The sequence below is a fragment of the Protomyctophum parallelum genome, assembly GCF_964188405.1.
Source record: "Protomyctophum parallelum genome assembly, chromosome: 9".
In the NCBI taxonomy this organism is placed as follows: domain Eukaryota; kingdom Metazoa; phylum Chordata; class Actinopteri; order Myctophiformes; family Myctophidae; genus Protomyctophum; species Protomyctophum parallelum.
Window position 1 is genome coordinate 46,851,013 of NC_139706.1, and position 25,545 is coordinate 46,876,557.

At 42.8% G+C, this 25,545-nt stretch overlaps 2 protein-coding genes across 2 annotated transcripts in view; one reads left to right on the forward strand and one right to left on the reverse strand.

The window, feature by feature from the left end:
* vps53 (VPS53 subunit of GARP complex) overlaps positions 1 to 25,545 on the reverse strand; it is a 117,165-nt gene that overhangs the window by 31,917 nt on the left and 59,703 nt on the right. The window contains 2 exon segments of the mRNA XM_083773989.1: positions 770 to 913; positions 3,069 to 3,147. Coding sequence (XP_083630115.1) covers positions 770 to 913; positions 3,069 to 3,147 — 223 coding nt within the window.
* On the forward strand, positions 4,162 to 8,643 carry LOC310863921 (uncharacterized protein; the record flags this gene model as incomplete). The annotated part of the gene is made up of 4 exons (XM_083772452.1): positions 4,162 to 4,438; positions 6,358 to 6,531; positions 7,224 to 7,784; positions 8,555 to 8,643. 4 exons carry the CDS (start codon positions 4,162 to 4,164, stop codon positions 8,641 to 8,643), a joined length of 1,101 nt encoding a protein of 366 aa, XP_083628578.1.

Here is a 25,545-nt window from a genome sequence, read left to right on the forward strand (position 1 = left end):
CCTGGTTCTCCTGGACCAGCACCAGGTATACTATGACTAAAACAACAGCGTTCCACAGACAGCACTCACATCCTGGTTCTCTTGGACCAGCACCAGGTACTATGACTAAAACAACAGCGTTCCACAGACAGCACTCACATCCTGGTTCTCCTGGACCAGCACCAGGTACTATGACTAAAACAACAGCGTTCCACAGACAGCACTCACATCCTGGTCCTCCTGGACCAGCACCAGGTATACTATGACTAAAACAACAGCGTTCCACTGACAGCACTCACATCCTGGTTCTCCTGGACCAGCACCAGGTATACTATGACTAAAACAACAGCGTTCCACAGACAGCACTCACATCCTGGTTCTCCTGGACCAGCACCAGGTATACTATGACTAAAACAACAGCGTTCCACAGACAGCACTCACATCCTGGTTCTCCTGGACCAGAACCAGGTACTATGACTAAAACAACAGCGTTCCACAGACAGCACTCACATCCTGGTTCTCTTGGACCAGCACCAGGTACTATGACTAAAACAACAGCGTTCCACAGACAGCACTCACATCCTGGTTCTCCTGGACCAGCACCAGGTATACTATGACTAAAACAACAGCGTTCCACAGACAGCACTCACATCCTGGTTCTCCTGGACCAGCACCAGGTACTATGACTAAAACAACAGGGTTCCACAGACAGCACTCACATCCTGGTTCTCCTGGACCAGCACCAGGTATACTATGACTAAAACAACAGCGTTCCACAGACAGCACTCACATCCTGGTTCTCCTGGAACAGCACCAGGTACTCGGAGAGGTGCTGCCTGATGAACTTCTTCATGATCTCCTGTTTGATGCGCGCGTCCAACACGTTGGCCACCAGGCAGGCGTCTCTCAGGACGTTACTGGGCCCGCCGGCCCTCTGTGGGGGGGGGGGGGGGGGGGTGGGGCAACAGGTTAAATACTGTACCATTTTGACCTGAGATCAGATTCTATAAATGTCTTCTACATCCTGACAGTTTTCTGAAAAAGCTATGTTTCTATGTCAGTCGTTCTTCGATTTTTCGAAAATAGCAGACCTACAAGCTCAAATCGATAGATCTGCTATTTTTCAATAGCTAAAGCATAACGTAATGCTGACGAAGGTTGTGCTGGTTAAATACTGTAGCATGTGGGTTAACCGAAGGGATTGACATAAAAAAGAAAATAACGTTTTCTTTTTAGGTTTTCTGTTGGACCCAAAAAACCTGAACTTTTAACATTCAGTAGATTTTCTGTGGTCTGGGGGTGTATTCTTGCTCAAACAAGTGCTCTGATTTTCCTGCTGTTTGTGATGTCACAGCCTGCAAAGCCCATATAATTATGTCAATGGGATTTGCCAGCACATCACTGTTTTCACCGTTTTTATTGCAGCTCAAAAAGCATTCCAAACCCCAGAGAAAACCCCAGACCACAGAAAATCCACTGAATGTTCAAAAGTTCCGTTTTTTTTGGGTGTATTTTAAGTCATAAAACCTAAAAAGAAAAACAACAAATAAAAATAAATGAAAATTAATGTCATGAAACCTTTAAATAAAGACATACATTTTCACAATTAATTAAATGAGGTTTATACAGTGGTTTAGACAGTGTCTACAATGGCAGACATACAGTACTTGTTTGTAGTCTTTAATTAAATGAGGTTTCTACAGTGGTTTAGACAGTGTCCACAGTGGCAGACATACTTGTAGTCTTTTACTTGAAGTACATTTGTTCAAACACACCAAACAAACATCTCAAAAGTCTCAAAACGTGAGATGAATCACAGAGTTGGCTGATATACGGATAGATTCATTGGTACTCCTGAGGAGGACAGAGTGTGTCTAGTGTGTGATTTGAAAGAAATTGAAAATGAAATTATTTTTTTTGTTTTACTGCCCATTATATGATGAATTAACAGTTTCCGTGCCTTGAATGGATTACTCCAGGTTAATGTCGCTGCCGTATCGGACATACCCGCCTTTTGTTTTATGTGTTTAATCCGCCGTAATGTAATGAATCAAAAGAAAATCCGTCTTCGTCGCGGAGTATGAGACTGGATGGCTTCGCTGTGATGACGAAACCGGAAATCGTCACATGCTGTGGGCTGCTAGGGCTTCTGGGAAATTGAGGCCAATGGAAATGCATTGGGTGCAACGCCTCATTGAAACCAATCGTGTGTGCGTCTCCCGGGTGCACCAAGATGGTGGATGCTACACACAGATCATAACAAACCACGGGAGCTTTTTTTGATGGATTTTCGCGGATTAAAAGCCCAAATAATTCAGCGTATGCTCTAAAGGTAATACAACAATCTCGGCAGTGAAGGGGGGTTGATTAAAATGCGGGTTAATCGTAAAAAACAGTCAAACTGTTAAGACATTATTTTGTAAAATGACAACCATCTGTGTTAACCTTTTCTGGTTAGAGAGGACTACGAAAAACTTTAATTTTGTTTATGGAAAGGTATTTTTGCTTTGGCAGAAGTGTGGGAAAAAATGCAGAATGTTTTGTTTGTGTAAAAAAATAAAAACCTGTTTTCATTTTATTGTACACTTATGCAATATTGAAGCAATGATCTCCCCTCTCTTCAGTCTATTTATGAGCAGGCTACATTAAAACAGGCTCAAAAATTGTCAGTGATGTTATACCCATGTTTTAAATGGCGAGTTTGTACTTCTGCCCTCTGGGAGAAGATACAGAGAACCAAAGTGGAAGTACATTAGATTTAAAAAATAGTTTGTATCAGCATCAACTAAGATGCTGAACGAGGCTCTGAAACAGCGGTAACTATGTGAGGCCTGATTATCCACATCATGTGTGCAATGGTGTAATGTTGTGTCTTCCTCTGTAATGCATTTTTGTTGTCATTGATGTTTTATGTGTGGCTGTAGCTGGGGTGAAAGCCCAAGACAAATTTCCCTTGTGGACAATAAAGTTTACCTTGACCTTGATCTGTATGGTGTCCTATAAGACAAGACCATGTGGGCTGGGCACCTCGGGTGCATGACACATAAATAAATAATCTATAAAATAATCCTACATTATACAGTAGTTACCTTAGAGCCCTGGGCAGGGAAGGCCTCTTCGAAGTCAGCTAGGATCTGAGTTCCCAACTCACTCTGTGCTGCTTTCACTCTACACACAACAGAGAGAACACATTTTAGTTTTTTACCCCACAATTTTGCAACCCATTCTTTCCACACAGTGTCAATTATCTAATGTAATCCTGGGCGCTACACTTCCTCTGCCAACCTGGGGGGGGGGGGGGGGGCAGCGGACTGACCTCATGCTTCCTTATATGCATGAGGAGTCCAAGCTGCTTCTTTTCACCTGACAGGAGGTAAAGTTTCCCCGGCCGGACGTAGCGCGTTATTCCGACCAGTTCCATTCCCCTCCATCAGGCACGGGTATGGGCACTGATGAGAGAACATGCCCCCCATTTGGCGAATGTTTGAGCAGCTTTTAGTTTAATAGTTTGTTCATTAGTTTTGAAGCAGTAATGTTTTTTTTTTGTGGTTTTTTTTAATTTTTTATTGGGTTTAAGTACTTTTAACAAACAACTTTCCCTAAAATAACCAATCTAAGCTCTCAACGCGATGTGTTGTGTGCTTGTAGCCTACACATTATGCTATTTCTGATCTTTTGGGATTTAGAAAAAAATATTTCTGGAATAATATGTTTGAAAATTGAAACGTATGAATATTCATGAATATTTTGTTCAGATGGTCAGTTAGAAGACATGGCCCAGATAAGCAGAGCAGGTTGAAAGGTCTTAAAGGGATAGTTGACCCCCCAAAAAATATATACTTTTTCTTTCATTGTGTAACTTTGTAACTTGCTGGACATTGGTGTGAGGGTTGTGTAACTTTAGACAGATGTAGAAGATACAGATATACTGTGGTCACCTCTAGCTTCCCTTTGTACGGGGGGGGGGGTTACCACAACCTGTGTTTGAGAATTTAGGTTTAGTACATCCTTAATGCCATCTATGAAGGCATTGTGCCAAAACCAGCCACAGGCTGACATGGTGATATTTTTGCTAAGCTAGTCATGGTTATATAGTTCATACAACGTAGTTACTATTTATTTGTAGTCATGGCTCAAGGCTCTCATACTTCTATGGAATTAGATATTTATGCCAAGCCAGACATGACAAAGAAGGTGAGAAAGAGAGATGGAGACAGAGAATCAGATATTTATGCCGAGCCAGACATGAAAAAGAAGGTGAGAAAGAGAGATGGAGACACAGAATCAGATATTTATGCCAAGCCAGACATGAAAAAGAAGGTGAGAAAGAGAGATGGAGACAGAGGACAGAGGGTAGATTGGGAGGAGAGAGTGGTGGAAATCTACCAGAGTGTGGACGACTGTGTCCCTGGACCACAGGAGGACACGACGGACAACGCAGCAGGAAGACAGGCTCAGGGTGAGTTTGATAAAGTTGGGAATCCTTGTCAAGGTCCCTTTTATCCTTTAAAAAAAAATAATACTACAACTGTCTGTCCTTAATTCAAAGTGCACATTCTTATGGCCTGGCTCTATAAGGCCATAACAAAAAGGTTGAGAGCCCATGGCAGACCAGACCGGAGGTAACTAAAAAGTGTTTTATTAACAAACAAATGAATTAACCCAATGAGAAAAAGAGGTTTCGCATCAGCAATGGCTTTCAGTGGGGTGCCAAACCCAAATTAAGTATACATCAAAAATTAGGAACGCTAAGCGTTCCTTTTTGGTGTGTGCCAATAAAGAAATGGAAATGTGAGTATCTTGTCCCCCGCTTGTTACATTTTTGGATGTGCTACCTTTTTGGATTTTTTTTAATTCCTAATTTTTAAATGAATTAACCCATTTTGGGCAACCCCTTTTAGTGTTAGCATTATGTTATGCTTTAGCTATTGAAAAATAGCAGATCGACAAGCTCATAGTGTGCCACGGAGTGGCGCGCTACGAGCTTGTACGACTGACATAGCTTGTACGACTGACTAGAAACATGTCTTTTTCAGAAAACTGTCAGGATGTAGAAGACATTTTTAGAATCTGATCTCAGGTCAAAATGAATTAAATCTGAGACTTTATCTGATCTTTTATTTTTTTGTTATTCATGTCCTCACTGTATTGCATTACTGCTTGTTTTTTAATGTCGTTGCCTTGCTTTTCTTTTATTCTCCATTGTTCTGTAAAGCACTTTGAGCTGCATTTCATGTCATGAAAGGCGCTATACAAATAAAGTTTTATTATTATTATTATTATTAAGTTTCCAACTCATAATGGCATGCTGCCCAAAACGCCAGCCAAAACAGAGAGTCAAGGTTTCTCTTCAGTAGCCGCTCCCTCAGCCTGTGAAAGAATGAAGAGAGAGCAAAGTGGAAGCATGTGGTCTGGACCAAGGACTGTCTAAAGAGAACGAGCCACGAAGACCGTACGGGCGACGCCATGTTGCTCCATGGAAGGAAGGAAACATGCACAGTTGAGACCAGGAAGTTGTACATGCACAAATTTGGCATGTACAACTTCCTTGGTCTCAACTGCGCATGTTTCCTTCCTTCCATGGAGCAACATGGCGTCGCCCGTATACGGTCTTCGCGTCTCGTCCTCTTTAGACAGTCCTTGGTCTGGATGAGGAAGACACCACCGGCCAGCCAGGCCAGGTGTCTCCCTTCCTCCCATTGCCTCTGGCTCCACCCTCCTCCAATCCAGCACTGCAATGGAATAATATCTTTCACTATAATTCCTTTGATGTTTTAGAGCAGCGATGGGCAACTTTGACGATGGAGAGGGCCACTATATTTCCACACTCACTCCAGAGAGCCACATTTGCTAATTTTTAATTTGAATCCTGAAAATTAACATTTTAATGTAATTTCAAATGCCTTTAATTATCCCATTCTGGGCGGGAACCCCTATTGGTATCTTACCCCCTCAGGCCGGGAACCCATATTTGGGTTCTGTACAGTATGTACAGTATTCAAAAATGTTATTTTTTTGATGCTGCTATATAAATATTTGAAGTTTTTCAGAAACCTTATAGGTCAGGATTTAGAGGCGTTTTTTGAATCGGCCTTAGGCCTAAATGGGTTATACTTGTGTTGAGCAATGAGCTACTAATTTAGACTGAAGTAATTAAAGCAGGTCATGTTTGCATGTTGTGGAATTGTAACAGCTGAAACCAATATTATATCAGTATTCTGACATTAACCTGGGGGCCACATTAAGTGAAGGTGGGGGCCGCATGTGGCCCCCGGGCCACCAGTTGCCCATGTATGTTTTAGAGATTTGTTGTTCAGTTCTAGCCAGGCCGGGGTTCAGACTACAGTCTTGTTTTTTCTCTTTCTATCTCTCTATCAGTCACTGCCAACCTAGTAGCCGTTTCAGGACAGCGCTCTAAAACAGAGAGGAGGCCTCTCGGAGTGGTTGCTGGGTGTCTGGGGATGCTGAGGAGTCCTCTCGGAGTGGTTGCTGGGTGTCTGGGGATGCTGTGTCTTATACTGATGGGTGGCAACATAGCCCAGGCTGTGTACTGTGAGTATTACATGTCACTAAACTACCACATCACTCACTCTGGGAGTTTGTTGCCTAGTATTGCATGGAGTTTGTTGCCTGACATTTTGTAGCTGTGACAACTATTAAGGCCTTGTTTTTTGTTTTTTTTTAAGATATTTTTTTGCGGCTTACGCCTTTTATTGATTTTTTAAGGGACAGATAGTAGGCTGACAGAAAACGGGAGAGAGATGGGGGGATGACATGCGGTAAAGGCCGTGTCGGGTTCGGGAGTCGAACCCGCGGCACACCGCGACTGGATCACCAGTCCGGTGCCCAGACCGTTACGCTACGGCCTGGGCCAAGGCCTTGTTTAAAAAGCAGAAGTCTTGCGCACATCCAGTTCCTCGCTGGTGCTGGACAAAGGTAGATGCATACAGGAAACAATTAAGGCCACCACAGCTTTAACCCAAAATGTTGACTTTTTTATCATTATTATTTATTTATTTTTGTAATCAAATTCATAATTTCTTTTTGTATTACTACATTGCATGATATGCATCTGAAAAGTATGATGAACAAAGTAGTGTTGACAAGTGACAATGCACATTAAAAAAAGGATAATTAACAACATTGAGATTTTCTTCTCAAATAAAGTGTTCCACCACAGATGCTTGACCTCATCATGAACAGTAGCGATAACTGTCTTTATCATCCATTTCTGTCCTTCGCAGATCGTTCACCCTGCAGTAACATCATGGCCAACGACACCCTGGTACATGATCATAACACGCTGAAGTCCAACTACCAAACTCTGAGCTTGGAGAAGGACCAGCTACAATCCCACAACACCAACCTGACGCAGGAGAAGGACCGGCTAAATTCCGTCAACACCGACCTGACGAATGAGAAGAACCAGCTAAAGTCCGTCAACACCGACCTCATGCAGGAGAAGAACCAGCTAAAGTCCGTCAACACCAAACTGACGCAGGAGAAGAACCGGCTAAATTCCGTCAACACCGACCTGACGAATGAGAAGAACCAGCTAAAGTCCGTCAACACCGACCTGACGCAGGAGAAGAACCAGCTAAAGTCCGTCAACACCGACCTGACGCAGGAGAAGGACCGGCTAAAGTCCGTCAACACCGACCTGACGCAGGAGAAGAACCAGCTAAAGTCCGTCAACACCGACCTGACGCAGGAGAAGAACCAGCTAAAGTCCGTCAACACCGACCTGACGCAGGAGAAGGACCGACTTCAACGTGAAGTAAACCAGCTGGAGACACAGACAGCAGGTGAGAGAAGATACAAAATAACTTAAATAATATCATTGATATTTTAATTATTATCTGGGATATAGAGGTAGAGATTCTGAGTTAGCTCATCACTGCTGGTGTATGACAACTGTCATAGAACAATCATTATTCTTAAGATGCACGTCACCTGTTTTCAAGCTCATCTTTATATAATATATCGGCGTCACTAATGCTCATTATAACATGGCATAATTTGTCTATGTGGACAGTTCAGAAACCTGCCTACCAATGACATCATCAATGGGGATGGCTGCTGAAATAGATTTAATATTAATAATCTAAATATATAAAGTAAATTAAGTAAACTAAATCTGTCAAATAAATGTAGTGGAGTAAAAACTACAATATTTGTAGTAGTAGGAAGTAGGTGTAGCCTCCATGCAGCCGAGACCCAGCCTGCAACAGTCCTGCTAATCGGGCTCAGCCCTATTGGCACGGTAGGCCGCGCGTTGGTCTGGTGAGTGGGAGCCCCGGCCCCCGGGTTCAATCCACGCTTCCGCGTAATGCTACATAGGCCTACCACAAAATTGAAATACTTAATTAACTAAGTACAAATACCAGAAAAGTTTACTTGAGTAAATGTGTGGAGTAGAAAACACCATTGATATAATAGATGAATAGTTTTGCCTCCACTACATCTCTGACTACTATTATTATTACAACTATGTGTTAGAATTCATTATCAGTACATTGAAAATCCATCAGTAAATCTCCTGTTTGATGTTTTTAGACAAGTTGTGCTGTTCCAGTGGATGGAAGAAGTTTGGACGCAGTTGTTACTACAGAACTACTGAGACGAAATCATGGCAGGGAGGAAGAGACGAATGTTGGAGTCTAGGAGCTGATCTGGTGGTCATTAACAGTGGAGAAGAACAGGTTAGTTGTGTCCGTGTGTCACCGTGTGTGTGTGTGTGTGTGTGTGTGTGTGTGTGTGTGTGTATGTGTGAGCATGAGTGTGTGAGCGTGTCCAGGTGTCCATCATCCAGATAGGACTCAAGGAAATAGGGTGCTATTTTTCCTTTTTTTTGACGATGGGTTCTCAGATTGTCCACATAGTTGCATGTGATCTATTTCCATGATTATAGTGAAGAAGTTAATGTATTGGATACAATTGATGATGATTCAATCATGTACAAATAATCAGGTATTCATCAGAGGATTGACACCTGGTCGTTATTATTCATGGATTGGTCTGACCAGGACTCGGGGCAGAAGCAGCTGGACGTGGCTGGATGGAACACCACTGACAACACAGTGAGACATTTAACATGTTTTTATATTGTAATTCTATCAAAGTCACTGTATGCGAGTGACTGAGTCCATGCATGTGGTTCAATACATTGTTGTTTATTGTGCAGGTACTGGAACAGTGGATCTCCCCATGACCATGGAGAATGTGCAGCGTACAATCACTTGTACACTGGAGGAACATGGTATAATGAGTACTGTTCAAATCAAAGGGCCTCAATCTGTAAGAAGTGATGGTTTTCACTTCATTGATCAAACTGCAGCTCAGTGTTTCTGCTACAGTAGTAATTAGTAGTGAAGATCATATAAACGCAAACATGTAAGTACAAACAGTGGTGGAAAAAGTACTTTCTACTTAAGTAAAAGTATCAATACTGCAGAATTCAAATACTCTGTTGCAAGTAAAATACCGGAATTCAAAAGTAGGCCTACAAAAGTTCTGGCATTAAGATTTACTTAAAGTATCAAAAGTAAAAGTACTCATTATGTAGAATGTCTATATCATTTCAAGTTTTCAAATGTCTAAAAATCTTTTGAAATTAGCAGATCTACAAGCTCTCAATGAGTCAGTAATGTTAGCTAGTAGATCAAATGATGGAAATGTATATTGGGCTGAAGTTACTTGTTACTGTAATAATAATAAAAATGTACAAAGTAACTAGTAACTAAAGTTTTCAAAGAAAAATTGTAGAGTACAAGTACAATATTAGGATCTGAGATGTAGTGGAGTAGAAATACTTGAATTGGAAATACTCAGTAAAGTACAAACACAGCAAAATTGTACTTAAGTGAAAGTCTCAATTACTTTAGACCACTGAGTACAAACTGTTGTAGCCATAACCACTTTAACGCATTAACACCAGGAAAGCATGTGTCATTTTAGATTCAAGCGTTCAAAAATAGAAGATATTCAAGCTGTCACAGCTTGGTGCCATGCACGCTGACGCTATGAGAGCTTGTACATCTGCTACAAGTGAGCTTGTACATCAGTGATTTTCACAAGTGTTGCCTCTTTCTTATGTTATAGTATAGTTTGTTGAAAAGGAAGGGTTGTCCACACAACTGTACGGACAACCCTTCCTTTTCATTGTACGTATATTTCTTGTTCAGCACCTGTAGAATTTATGGAGATGTGCGTGCTTCCTTTTGGCTCCTCCTATCTATAGTATAGTTTGTTGCATTAGTTTTGATGCAGTAAGTGCTTTTTTTGTAATTATTTTATTGGTATTTTTCAATTTGCTGTCATCTGCGGCTCTGGAACTCCCTGGCCTTGGCCCTTAGATTAGCAGAATCAGTGCCTTCTTTTAAAACGCTTTTAAAAACACATCTGTATGCAAAGTGTTTTTCCTAATATTGTTTTTAAATTGTCTTATTGACCTGTTATTTTCTTCATGTTTTATTGTCTCTGATGTTTTGATGCTTTGTTGTTTTGATGTTTTTATGATTACTGTTTTATAACCTGTCTGTAAAGCACGTTGTAACTATGTTTGGTAAGGTGCTATACAAATAAAATTCATTCATTCATTAATCTGTGGACGGTAGGACCCAGGGGATCCTGACCCACAGGTTGGGAACAACTTTAACTACTTGAGTCCCTATAAAAAAGCCGCTCTAAGCTCAGAGAACGTGTTCCGAGATTGTACATATGCTATTTTTGATCTTTTTGAGGAGTAATATGTGTTTAGTGTATGAATATTCATGAATATGTTTTAAATGTATGAATATGCATGAATAATGTTGTTCAGATGTTCAGCTAGCAGAGCAGGTTGAAAGATCTTAAAGGGATAGTTCACCCCCAAAAAATATATCTTTATTTATGGCAGGGATTTTTACTGATTAATTTCGAATTCATTAATTATAGAACAAAAAAAGAAACGCAAATGTACACATTTTAATCGCGCACCACAATGTACATTCACACTGTTCTGAAGTACAGTATAGTACAGTTTGTAAGTATTGTTTTTTTAATACAGAAGGTCCTTTATAGGCTACCTATCCTGAATATATTCCTATAATTGTTGCTACAAAATTGCACTGATCTGTTCAGTACCACCTTGATAAAACAATAAACTATATTTTGTTGCTTAAGCTTATGTATTTATTCACTATTTATTGATTGACTTGTATTCAAAGGACGATATTTCCTTAAATTGTGTACATTGCTTTAACCCATTTTGGGCGGGAACCCCTTTTGGTGTTAGCATTATGTTATTATGTTAGCATTATGTTATAGCGCGGCACCGAGTGTCGCGCTACGAGCTTGTAGGTCTGCTATTTTTTGAAAAATCGAAGAACGACTGACATAGAAACATAGCTTTTTCAGAAAACTGTCAGGATGTAGAAGACATAGAATAGAACATAGAATCTGATCTCAGGTCAGAATGGGTTAAAGGACGACTTCACCACTTTTCAACCTATCTTCATATAATAGGTCCTCACTAATAATCATGATAAAATGGCATGATGTTTTCCTACTCAGTCTGTGTCTCATAGGAGGGCTGTGGGCAGTTTAGAAACCGTCTTCCAGTGACATCATCATTAGGCAGACAAGATTTTTTTACAAAAATGATTTTTACTATCGTGAGAATGACGACTTCCATTTTCGCATTGCAACTTTTCAGGACTAGAAAGACTGCAGTTTCTATTAGCTTGTATTCCCCATCGATGATGTCACTGGAAGACGGTTTCTGAACTGCCCACAGCCCTCCTATGAGACACAGACCGAGTAGAAAAACATTGTGCCATTTTTTCATGATTATTAGCGAGGACCTATTATATGAAGATAGGTTGAAAAGTGGTGAAGTGGTCCTTTAAAGATGATGAGTTGTTTGAGAGGTTTCAAGCCAGCATTTACATCTAAAATAAAATCACACCTGTGTGAAGTGAGGGGTGCTCTTATCAATCAGACATCCTCATGCCGGCCAATCACAATTTGTGTCCTCACTTTTCCGTCTTCGCTTTTCTGCCCTCACTTTTAGCTTCAATATGTACTTTGCTCAGCCAATCAAAGCATTGCTATATGGGGTGATCAGCCAATCACAAGCCAATGTTTGTGTTCACCCAAACCTGGAAAGCTGGGCATAGGAGGGGCTAGCACCTCTCAAAGACTGTCTCAGAGTTTAAAGCTGGGCATAGGAGGGGCTAGCACCCCTCAAAGACTGTCTCAGAGTTTAAAGCTGGGCATAGGAGGGGCTAGCACCCCTCAAAGACTGTCTCAGAGTTTAAAGCTGGGCATAGGAGGGGCTAGCACCTCTCAAAGACTGTCTCAGAGTTTAAAGCTGGGCATAGGAGGGGCTAGCACCCCTCAAAGACTGTCTCAGAGTTTAAAGCTGGGCATAGGAGGGGCTAGCACCCCTCAAAGACTGTCTCAGAGTTTTCAGTAAGATGCTTTGTCTGCTGAACTGTATGTGTTTACTGTTGATGTATAATGATGATGTACAGCACCAGATTTAATTGTATATTCAATATTCAAGTATTGAGGTAGATGTACATAACCAGATTTAAGTACGATACTGTACATGTACTTAGTTACTTTCCACAGCTGTATTTAATACCTTGAACATGATTCAGTGTTTCTATACAATTCAAGTAAACAAAAACATTGAAAATATACAGTAGGCTATATTTTCTAGTGTTTCTGTTTTGGCAATCTGACCATGTGCAATATTCCTCACACTGTCACACACTCACTACTGTACATTTGTTGATACTTCTACTCCACTTGTACCTGTGATGCCCCACACATATGAATAGAATATGCCTGCCTGCCTGCCTAACTGTCATCCTGTAGGTGAGCCTGGGTAGGGCATCATTGGCCTGATGGCTGATGGGAGAGCACCTGGGCCCGGTGTCTCCCAGAGGCTATAAATGCCACACTCACCCCAGTTGAGGAGAGAGATCCAGAGGAGGCAGACCTGCTGCCTCAACTCCCTGCACTAGCCTCCATGTTGCTGTTCATTTATGTTTGATTATTCTTTCCATCCACACATGCACCACACCATGTATCACCCATCCATACACCACACCTACACCACTGATTCACTGACTCCACACCTCATACCTGTTGCGTGATTATGTCTTATAGTTCAGTTAATTGAGTTCATGTCTAGCCGTATATATAATAAATACAGTTTCCTATACTGTTGCGCTGTCTCCTGCCTCCCAATCTTTGTCATAGCATGAGCCAGCTATGACAAATGGGGGCTCGGTCCTGAAGTGTGAGTATTAAACTTTCAAACTTTGATTTGTAGTTTGAGTTCGGTTTTGTTATCTAGTAGCGGCTACTAGAACCTAGTGGTTGTGACGCGCACCGTTTTGACAGCCGGTCGGAAGTAAATTGGGGGTATCCCCGTGACGTACGGTAGATCGGGGCCAATCAGAGCCGGAGGTTGGGAAGCCTGGCTCGGGATTCCCTTTTTGTCTTTTGTGACACGGATTTCAAATTGTTTGGGGTGCGGTCTTTCGCTTGACTTTCCGTGGCCGTTGCTATTCTTTTGTTTTCCGTTCGTTGTTTTGCGTTGAGCATGGAGTTATTTGGATAAATCATACACGTTTGGTGACACATCACGTAAGTTATAGAGAGTACTCAAACAAATATAGGAGCTAGACTGCATTGTCCCATGTGAGGCTTAGCCACGGAGGTTTTTTAACTTTCGTGGGTTTGTTATTTTTCTTATAGTGTTGGGGGAACGCAGTAGTAGCAATTGTCTCGGGAGCACAGTACGTGGCTGACGGCGCAACTATTAAATGGTTGCGTTGTCCCCATCGTATACATTAGTGCATAAGTACCCCTGCCGAACCCCATGAAGAGCTAGGGTGAGGTAGATAAGGGTTTGATAGGCAGATAGGGGACGCTCTTTTTGTTTGGGTCGCTCTGTATAAAGTTACGTCGCTGTGTTTAATATTTATTCTCGGTTTAGCTATATCCAAACGTTGTGATGGCGGAAATTGATAAATTTGTGGCGTCGCCGTCAGTGGAATTTTTAAATGACTGTACAAAGGAACAGTTGTTTGATATTGCTGACCACTACCACATCGATATTGGGGACAGGAGACGCAAAGTGGGTACACTAAGGTTGATCTTGATGGGAGACTTAGAAGAAGCAAAGGTTTTGCCATCGGAGCCTGAGGAAGCAGGGGGAGGTGGCACGGCTGCCTTTGCGCCTATTAAAAGCTTAAAGGCAAATTCAAACTTTTCATTCGAACAGCAAAAAGAACTGATGCTTATCCAGTTGCAGATGGATAGGGCGGAGACTGAGAGAGAGAAAATGAGAACGGACTTGCAGAGGGAGAAGTTGGAGCTGGTAAAAGAGGGGATAATGGATCAGACGTGTTTGGAGAGTGGAGGGAGAGCCTCGACTGCAGTTAACAGGCAGTTTGATTTAGTTGGTAATTTAAGGTTGATGCCAAAATTTAATGAGAGGGAGCCTGAGACATTTTTTTCATTGTTTGAGAGGTTGGCGGACTCGAGAGGGTGGCCTGATGCGGATCGGACTGTGATGCTGCAGTGTGTTCTGACTGGGAGGGCACAAGAGGCTTATGCTGCGTTGTCGGTGACTGACTGTCTAAGTTATGCCACCGTTAAGACTGCTGTGCTGAAAGTATATGAGATGGTGCCTGAGAGCTACCGGCAGCGTTTTAGAAATGGTAGAAAAGACGAGAGGCAATCGTACTTAGAGTTTTCACGGCAGATGGTGCTCAACTTTAATCGGTGGCGTGTTGCTGCAGGTGGAACAACATGCGAGACAGTGTGCGAATTGGTGCTGTTAGAACAGTTTATGAGAGCAATCCCACAGCGGGTAGCAACCTTTGTCAGTGAACAGCAGGTTAAAACGGTGGGAGAGGCGGCCGCTTTGGCGGATCAATATGTTTTGACGCATCGGGAATGGGTACCGCGAGGCGCGCAAAATACGCACCGGGAGAACACTGCACCCAGCCATAATAGCGCATCCAGCAATAATAACAATAGCGCACCTTCCACCAGTGGGTTTAAAGCGGAGGATGGGAAAAGTCGGGCTGCCCGTGACGGCGAAAGAACATGTCATTTCTGTGGGAAAAGAGGGCATATCAAAGCTGACTGTTATGCCTTTAAAGGAAGGAATAACACACATGTGAAATCGGCAGCGTTTGTAGCGCCTGTTGTGGCAGATGTTAGGTCGATAGGTCCTTTACATGAGAGCGAGAGTAGTCTCGGCGGTGTAGACGTGGCATATCGACCGTTCGTGGAGAGGGGCTTTGTGTCTCTTGTCGGGTCCAAAGAAAAGGTGCCCGTGAACATCTTGCGAGACACAGCAGCGCTGGGCACATACGTGCTTGAGTCTGTCCTGCCGTTTTCACCGAAGTCTGCGACCGGGGATGCCATGTTGAGCCGTGGTATGGGCATGTCCATAATCTCTTCTCCTACACATAAACTTGAGCTAGACTGTGGCCTTGTCCATGGTGAGGTGGAGGTGGCGTTGCGTAAAGCGTTTCCAATGGCTGGGGTCGATGTCCTCCTGGGAAATATGCACGCTGGGGGTCTAGTATGGGCTAATGTGCCGCCAACACCACTGGTGAGTCCAATTCCAGTCGTGGGCAGTGACCCAGATGAGTCTGAGCGGGATTTTCCGCAGGTTTTTGCGGCAGCGGCCGTGACGCGTGCCGGGGCTCGTGAAATTGAGCGTAACGAAGTTGTAAATTCTGATGCAAGTTTTTCTTTGTCTGATGTGCCTATTTCTGTGTCTCAGACAGAACTCGTTGCAGAGCAGCAGTCCGATCCGTCCATCAGCGCCTTGTTTGAGGGAGTTCTGACAGGTAGTGAAGTAAAGGATAGTGCTAATGGGTACTTTCTGGATAACGGGTTGCTCGTGAGGAAGTGGATGCCTTGTGGGGAGCTGGGGGCAGGGGAACCAGTGTTCCAGGTGGTAGTGCCAGCCAAGTACAGGGATTTGGTTTTGAAACTCTCACATGACCAGGCAGGGCATTTGGGGGTGAAGAAGACGTACTACCACATTTTGCAGTATTTTTTCTGGCCAAAATTAAGAAAGGATGTTGCTGCATATATTAAAACATGTCACACATGTCAGATGACTGGTAAGCCGAATCAAGTAACCTGCCCCATTGCACCCTATACCTGCTATAGGTCAACCATTTGAACATATCATAATTGATTGTGTTGGTCCTCTTCCCCCGTCAAGGTCTGGTGCCAAGTACCTGCTAACTGTGATGTGCCAGGCAACCAGGTATCCAGCTGCCTATCCGCTACGTTCCATAACAACTAGGGCTGTGGTGAAAGCCCTGTCACAGTTTATCTCCATCTTTGGCATTCCACGGGTTCTCCAGAGTGACCAGGGTTCGAACTTCACTTCTCACATGTTTGCCCAGGTTCTGAAACAACTCCAGGTGAAACATTCTAAATCCTCAGCGTACCATGCTCAAAGCCAGGGGGCGCTAGAGAGGTTTCACCAGACTCTGAAGTCAATGTTGCGGGCATACTGTACAGAGTTGGGCAAAGATTGGGGGGAAGGCTTGCCCTGGTTAATGCTAGCTGCTCGTGAAGTAGTGCAAGAGAGTACCGGGTTTAGTCCGAATCAGTTGGTGTTTGGCCATTTGGTCCGTGGGCCGCTTGCACTACTGCATGACAATTTCAAAGCTCCTGACCCTCCCAAAAATCTGATTGACTTTGTCAATGGGTTTAGGCAGCAATTGTATGTGGCAGGTTCAATGGCTAAAGAGAACCTGGCAAAAGCTCAAGTGAGAATGAAGCGCTCCTATGATCGGCGGGCTGAACGTCGGGAATTCAGTCCGGGTGATCAGGTGCTGGCTCTTTTGCCGATTGTGAATTCGCCGTTTCAAGCAAAGTTTACAGGTCCACACACTGTGCTCGAGAAAATTTCTGATGAAAATTATGTCATTTCAACTCCTAACCGTCGGAACCGCTCTCAGTTATGTCATGTGAATCTGTTAAAACCGTACTATGGCCGAGAGTCTGAGGTGATTCTACCTGTGTGTTTGGCAGCTGGTGTGGGTCCTGCCTCTCAGTCTGTGACTGTGGCTGAGAGCGAGGACACAAGCACCTTTGATGAGACATTGGTTTATGGGCGGTTGAAAAACACAGAGACTCTTGGCAAGTTGGACAATCTGTTGGGTCATCTCCCCAAGTCACAACGCTCAGAGCTGACTGGGGTAATTGGTAGTTTCCCAAACTTGTTTAGTGACACACCGTCACAAACGCATCTCATTGAGCATGATATTGAATTGACTGATTCAAAACCCATTCGACAGCGTTTTTATCGGGTCTCTGCAGACAAACATCGGGTGTTGGATACAGAGTGCCGATATATGCTGGAGAATGGTATTGCAGAGCCGGCCATATCTAGCTGGGCTTCGCCGTGCATCTTGGTTCCAAAGTCCGATGGGTCAGTTCGGTTCTGTACGGATTTCCGGAAAGTTAACAACGTGACCAAACCGGATGCATTCCCTTTGCCTAGAATGGATGACTGTATTGATCAGGTTGGGTCGGCAAAATTTGTCAGCAAGTTTGATTTGTTAAAGGGATATTGGCAAGTCCCATTGTCAAAGAGAGCTCGTGAGATTTCATCATTTATTACTCCGTCGGGGCTTTATTCCTATAAAGTTATGCCATTTGGGTTACGAAATGCGCCGGCGACGTTTCAACGCCTCATGAATAGGGTGGTTGGGGACCTTGAGGGCTGTGCCGTGTATTTGGATGATTGTGTAATTTTCAGCGATACTTGGGAATCTCACATTGCTCGGATTCGCGCCCTCTTTCAGCGGTTGGCTGACGCACGGTTAACGGTGAATCTGGCTAAATTTGAATTTGCTCGGGCGACAGTCACGTACCTTGGCCGGGTAGTCGGTCAGGGGGAGGTCCGTCCGGTACAGGCAAAAGTAATTTCTGTGGAGAATTACCCTCCTCCTGCCACTAAGAAGGACCTCATGCGCTTCTTGGGGTTAATTGGGTATTATAGGAGTTTTTGCAAAAACTTTTCATCTGTTGTAGCTCCTCTAACTGATCTTCTGAAGGATAAGGTGAAGTTCGTCTGGTCCACCCGGTGTCAGCAGGCGTTCCGGAATGCCAAAATCCTGTTGTGCTCTGCTCCGGTATTGGCAGCTCCTCGCATGGAGCAACAGTTCAAGTTGCAGGTCGATGCGAGCCATGTTGGAGCAGGTGCAGTATTGGCGCAAGCTGACAGTGGGGGGGTGGACAGGCCGGTCAGCTTCTTTTCCAAAAAATGTAATAAGCATCAGCTTAATTATTCTGTAATAGAGAAGGAAGCATTGGCACTGGTGTGGGCTTTGGTACATTTCAGTGTGTATGTGGGGTCTGGGGTACCTGTTAGAGTGGATACAGATCACAACCCACTTACATTCCTTAGCTCTCTTAAGTGTCCGAACCAAAGGCTCATTAGGTGGTCTTTGTTGTTGCAGTCCTTTACTCTGGACATCAGGCACATTAAAGGGAAGGATAATGTGGTGGCGGATGCATTGTCTCGTGCGCCTGTTTAGAGATGTCTGTCTAACCCTTGGTGTCCTTGTTTTTGTAGAGACTGGCGTTGTGGCTCCTGGCCTGTTCTTCTCCTGACAGCCCTATTGCTAGCTGAAACACCAGGATCCAGCTGTTAAGGGGGGAGGAGGGTCCAGGTGTTGCAAGGCCAGGCTCTAAGGGTGTTTTTCACTTTGGAGTATTGTAGTAGTGTATCTAACATGTTTAAAATGATATAGTGCACTTGATTGTGAAATGTAAAATATTTTGGTTAGTGGGACATTAATAGTTGATTAACCATAGGTAGGCTACATTTGATGAAGATAGTGCACTTAATTGTAAAATGTAACATGTTCGTGAATTTGATGTATAGTAGATGTATGTAGGTTAAACGGGTCATGGTTCCTATTGGGACCACGACTTTAAGGGGGGGGGGTGTGATGCCCCACACATATGAATAGAATATGCCTGCCTGCCTGCCTAACTGTCATCCTGTAGGTGAGCCTGGGTAGGGCATCATTGGCCTGATGGCTGATGGGAGAGCACCTGGGCCCGGTGTCTCCCAGAGGCTATAAATGCCACACTCACCCCAGTTGAGGAGAGAGATCCAGAGGAGGCAGACCTGCTGCCTCAACTCCCTGCACTAGCCTCCATGTTGCTGTTCATTTATGTTTGATTATTCTTTCCATCCACACATGCACCACACCATGTATCACCCATCCATACACCACACCTACACCACTGATTCACTGACTCCACACCTCATACCTGTTGCGTGATTATGTCTTATAGTTCAGTTAATTGAGTTCATGTCTAGCCGTATATATAATAAATACAGTTTCCTATACTGTTGCGCTGTCTCCTGCCTCCCAATCTTTGTCATAGCATGAGCCAGCTATGACATACCTCAGAGGCAAATACTTTTTACTCCACTACAGTTATTTGACAACTTTAGTTGCTGATTGATTGATTGAATACTTATAGGACCATTACTACTATGAAAGTGCAGTCTAAGTTGCAGCTGCGTTGTGATAAGAACAGATGGCAGGTAAGGGGCCCGGACAGGAGACAACCCACAGAGCCTAGTCCCTCCATGTGCCAGAAGTGTACCTCCCAGCCCTGGCAGAGTAGTTCTGGAATAGTTCCAACGGATTGTGTGCCCCTGGTTTTTCCCTAATGGGACTGATCGAGGGTAGCTACTGGGACGTAAGTCGGGACTTGATCACTCCCGGCTGGGTCGCCTGAGTGAGGCGTATGATGTTGGAGAGACCCGAAACCCCGTTGACCTCAGGATACATCACTGAGGATACGTCGCAGGTGAATCCATGCAATGTTTTTTAGTTATAGTTGCTGATTGATTGATTTAATACTTATAGGACCATTACTACTATGAAAGTGATTGATTGATTGATTGAATACTTCTAGGACCATTACTACTATGAAAGTGATTGATTGATTGAATACTTATAGGATCATTACTACTATGAAAGTGATTGATTGATTGATTGAATACTTATAGGACCATTAATTTACTACTATGAAAGTGCAGTCTAAGTTGCAGCTGCGTTGTGATAAGAACAGATGGCAGCCATTCTCTCTAATAGAAAGCGGGCGGCTGGTGGATTGGTTATGGGAGAAGGACAATTAAGGGAAAGGGCTCGATTAAAAGAAAACAAACGTTTCAAATGTTTTTTCAAGATTTTGGGGAACCCCTGTAAACCCAATCCAGTTCACTAGAACTAACATGACAATGTCAGGAGAGATTTAGGGAGGTGTCCTGATGTACTTCCAATCCAACCCCCTACTCCCCCCCCCCCACCACACACACACACACACACAAAATAAAACCAAAAAAATGATGAAAGATTTAAACTTGCACTGTGAATAAAAAACGGTGTGCATGCATACACATGTGTGAGTGCATTGTTGGTGATACATAATAAATCACGTGACGATACAAAACATTACATTATCCAGTGCTACTGTACATAATTACTTTGCCAACCCTCTGCTCAACCCATACAGCATGCTACTGAGGGACTGAGGTAAGATTCATTACTAGTGGAATCACACATGAATGAATGCGCACGCATGCATTCATTCACACATTGTTTGATTAAAACTCCTTATTGATTATCATCTTTTCACGTTCATTGTGTAACTTTGTAACTTGGTGTTGGTTCTCCATAATGGACATTGGTGTGAGGGTTGTGTAACTTTGGACAGAAGTAGAAGATACAGATAAACTGTGGTCACCTCTAGCTTCCCTTTGTACGGGGGGGGGGGGGGGGGGGGGGGGGTTACCACAACCTGTGTTTGAGAATTTAGGTTTAGTACATCCTTAACCCATTCTGACCCGAGATCAGATTCATACGAGGTTTCCACTGGACACACACTGGTCTGATGAACCCATTCTGACCTGAGATGAGATTCTAAAAATGTCAGTCGTTCTTCGATTTTTCAAAAATAGCAGACCTACAAGCTCGTAGCGCGCCACTCGGTGGCGCGCTATGAGCTTGTAGATCTGCTATTTTTCAATAGCTAAAGCATAACATGATGCTAACACCAAAATGTGTTCCCGTTCAGAATGGCTTAATGCCATCTATGAAGGCATTGTGCCAAAAACCAGCCACAGGCTGACATGGTGATATTTTTGCTAAGCTAGTCATGGTTATATAGTTCATACAACGTAGTTACTATTTATTTGTACTCATGGCTCAAGGCTCTCATACTTCTATGGAATTAGATATTTATGCCAAGCCAGACATGACAAAGAAGGTGAGAAAGAGAGATGGAGACACAGAATCAGATATTTATGCCGAGCCAGACATGAAAAAGAAGGTGAGAAAGAGAGATGGAGACAGAGGACAGAGGGTAGATTGGGAGGAGAGAGTGGTGGAAATCTACCAGAGTGTGGACGACTGTGTCCCTGGAACACAGGAGGATATGACGGACAACGCAGCAGGAAGACAGGCTCAGGGTGAGTTTGATAAAGTTGTGAATCCTTAAGTCAAGGTCCCTTTTATCCTTTTAACGTGTAAAAAGAATACTACAACTGTCTGTCCTTAATTCAAGAAAAGATTATTCAGATTTCATACAGAATTTCTTGCAGCACAAAACATATAATAAGTGCACATTCTTATGGCCTGGCTCTATAAGGCCATAACAAAAAGGTTGAGAGCCCATGGCAGACCAGACTTTTAGGTAACTAAAAAGTGTTTTATGAACCCATTTTGGGCAGGAACCCCTTTTGTTGTTTTAAACATTATGTTATAATTTAGCTATTTAAAAATAGCAGATCTACAAGCTCATAGCGCGCCACCGAGTGGCGCGCTACGAGCTCGTAGGTCTGCTATTTTTGAAGAATCGTAAAAATGTGGCACAAATCTTTGAATATATATTCTTTCAAAGTGAATGTTTTTAACTCAGGTCTAAATGGGTTAACAAACAAATTAATTAAATCCGAGACTTAAGTTTCCAACTCATAATGGCATGCTGCCCAAAACGCAGCCTGTGAAAGAATGGAGAGAGAGCATAGTGGAAGCATGGTCTGGATGAGGAAGACACCGGCCAGCCAGGCCAGGTGTCTCCCTTCCTCCCATTGCCTCTGGCTCCACCCTGCACTGCAATAGAGCACCGAAGTCTGACGTCAATATCGGTAGAGGGCGCAAATCCACAGGTTCATGTACTTTTTATTTGCATTATACATTTATAATCCCCATATAGTATAAGGGCATTTTATCAGGTATTTGACCAATCTGGGAACTAAATCGTTACCAAGAAATTTCTTCACCAATGTGTTTCTAAATGTGTCTAATAACATGTACTAAAAGTTTGAAATTCAACTCCCGGGGGAAATTGAGTTATTAGCATAATATGTGACCATACCCATAACATCCTATATAAAGGAAAAAAGTCCAAATTTCATAATTCTTTCAGTAGCATGTGACATATGAAACTAGGGGGTTTTCATGATTCTGAATCCATTCCAAGCATTAGTTTTGCACAAAAAACACTCCTTGGGAGGAAAACGGCCATAGCCGTCTTCACAAACGTGATGAGGTCAGTGGATATGGCTTAATTTAGCCCAAGGAGTGTTTTTTGTGCAAAACTAATGCTTGGAATGGATTCAGAATCATGAAAAACCCCTAGTTTCATATGTCACATGCTACTTAAAGAATGATGACATTTTGACTTTTTGGCCTTATATAGGATGTTATGGGTATGGTAACATATTATGCTAATAACTCAATTTCCCACAGGAGTTGAATTTCAAACTTTTAGTACATGTTATTAGATACATTTAGAAACACATTGGTGAAGAAATGTCTTGGTAACGATTTAGTTCCCAGATTTTCATAGATTTCTCTTACTAATAGGGGGATTTTAGATCGCCTCATATAAGAACTGTGTTTGAAAAAATAAACATGTCATCCCGGCCGCTTCACTCATATGGATATGAAGAATCAACTGACTGAGAGAAAACGCTAATGTTACTGCTACTGAATTAGTTACATTTTCGCTAGAAGCAGACTGTGTCATATATGAGTGACTGACTGTTGCAAATGATACAGAGACACCTCCCTGACAATAACGCAGAGACAGCTTGTTTATTTTTGGACCAAAACGCTTATAGTAGACGATATTAAGATCACCCCATGTTATTCTCCGTAGAGAAATTACTTCCGCGAACCAGGGGAATCGAAGGAATGAGCGAGTTACGTCAGGACTTCGGTGCTCTATGGAATAATATCCTTCACAATAATTCCTTTGATGTTTTAGAGATATGTTGTTCAGTTCTAGCCAGGCCGGGGTTCACAGACTACAGTCTTGTTTTTTCTCTTTCTTTCTCTCTATCAGTCACTGCAAACCTAGTAGCCGTTTCAGGACAGCACTCTAAAACAGAGGGGAAGCCTCTCGGAGTGGTTGCTGGCTGTCTGGTGATGCTGTGTCTTATACTGATGGGTGTGATCACAGGCCTGGGCGTGAGCTGTGAGTATTGCATGGAGTTTGTTGCCTGACATTTTCTAGCTGTGACAACTATTAAGGCCTTGTTTAAAAAGCAGAAGTCTTGCGCACATCCAGTTCCTCGCTGGTGCTGGACAAAAGGTAGATCCATATTCCATACAGGAAACAACTATTAATCAATTTTGGGCGGGAACCCCTTTTGGTGTGTCGTGTAATTTGAATCATATATATATACTTGGTTAGTTATAGTGCAAGCCTTTCTCCCTTCATCCCATTACAGTGTTGTAACTATTTGCATATCAATTGTCCTACAGGCAGGAATCCTTGTGGGCCTTCTTGGGGCATCTGATATTATCTATAGGCCTTCCTGTTTGTTTGATAAGGACAGGAGGCTACAGTTTGTCTAGGGACTGTCACAGTTGGGGGTCTTTTGATTAACACACACACACACACACACACACAGGGACAAAAGGTGACACCCACTGCAGGTTATGTGGTATAAAGAGATGTGCTGGGAGGTTTTGGGGGGACTGGTGAGTTGGAGGCCATGGAGGACAGGGCTTGACCTGGCCTGGGGGTATACCATGAGAGGATGACTTGAATGCTTGTAACTTGATGTAACTATGGGACATGCCTTGATTGAATAAAAGAAGGACTTTGCCTGGGAAAACGGAGCTCATTTCTCGTTCTTGTACAGTGGGGAAATAAGGTCATAATCTACAAACTCCTGGAAGAAAATATACCACAGATTTTGGCGCCCGATGTGAAAATTCGATTCCGTGGTTTACTACGGCACGAACACTGGACCTGCGAAGGATTTTGTGGATTTTCCTTAATTTCTATTTTTTTGGAGTGAGTTCTGCGAACCAAGGACTGGCAAGAATTCGTAAGCTGAGTGTTTGGATGATAGTGTAGGTCAGTGCACACTGTGGTAGGGAGTTTAGGGATTGAGCGTGTGTGGTATGAGTGAGCGACTGTGTGTGTATGTGTTTGGTTTGTTTGAGTTTTGTCTGTGAGTCGATGTTCATGTATATGTTAGTGCTGGTAGATCATTGTGAGCTGTGATTGAATGCCAAATAGTTCTCAATCAAGTCTTTTGTTGCTATTTTTTAATTGTGCGGTCTTGGCTGTATACATTGCTGTTGTTCAGTGACTTACACGTTGTTTGGGTGTGATTTGGCATTTATTCATTGTTTCGCGTTTGCTCTCCTGGTTTAGTGGAGGCCTTCCTTTGTCTCAAGGGCTGAGGGCTGGGGGAGGATTTTATTTTTTACTTGGGTGGTTTAAATTTGGGCTGGTTTTTTGTAAAGCGTTAATTGGTTTCTTTTAGATATTTCTGAAACATGTGAAACAAGTTTCAGAGGGGGGAGTATATAGACAATTAAATTGGGGGTTTAGTTCAGGTTTAAAATTAAATTGGCTTTAATTTGGGGTTAAATCTAAATTTTGAGTTTAGTATGAGAATACATTTCACATTTAGGATATTTCATTGATCTTTTGTAAAATTAGATAGGTTAAATTGGATTGTTAAGCCTACAGGTTTATTTTAGTCAAAATGTATAGTCTGCATATAAGTAAATTGACCTTAGGGACGAAACCACTGGCACGGTTGCTTAAATGCAAATGAGATAGTGAGTACATTTGACATGCTGGTGTCAGTCACTGAAGTGATCAAGGGGGGTATTTTCCCTAAATCAGTCTAAAAGAAAATAGAGGCATTTCTATATTTCTTTCTTAAATTGCAGACTAAGTATATAGTTTGTCTATCTCATTTCTTTATTTTACACTTTCCTGTGTGAACGGGGATAAGAAAGTATTGCCTGTTTTCCTTGAGTGAGTGAGTGAGTGAGTTTGTGGACTATCTGCTCATTCTATGGGGCCAGTATGCAAATGAGTATGCGTGTCTGTGACTGTGGGAGGTGAGGAGACATGCATGCGTGAGTGTGTGTCACCCAGAATGAGTAACAGTTAGTGAGATTAGCTACAATTTAGTAGTTATGGCCACAAAGCGTACTCCAGTGCAGATTATGCACAAGAAAT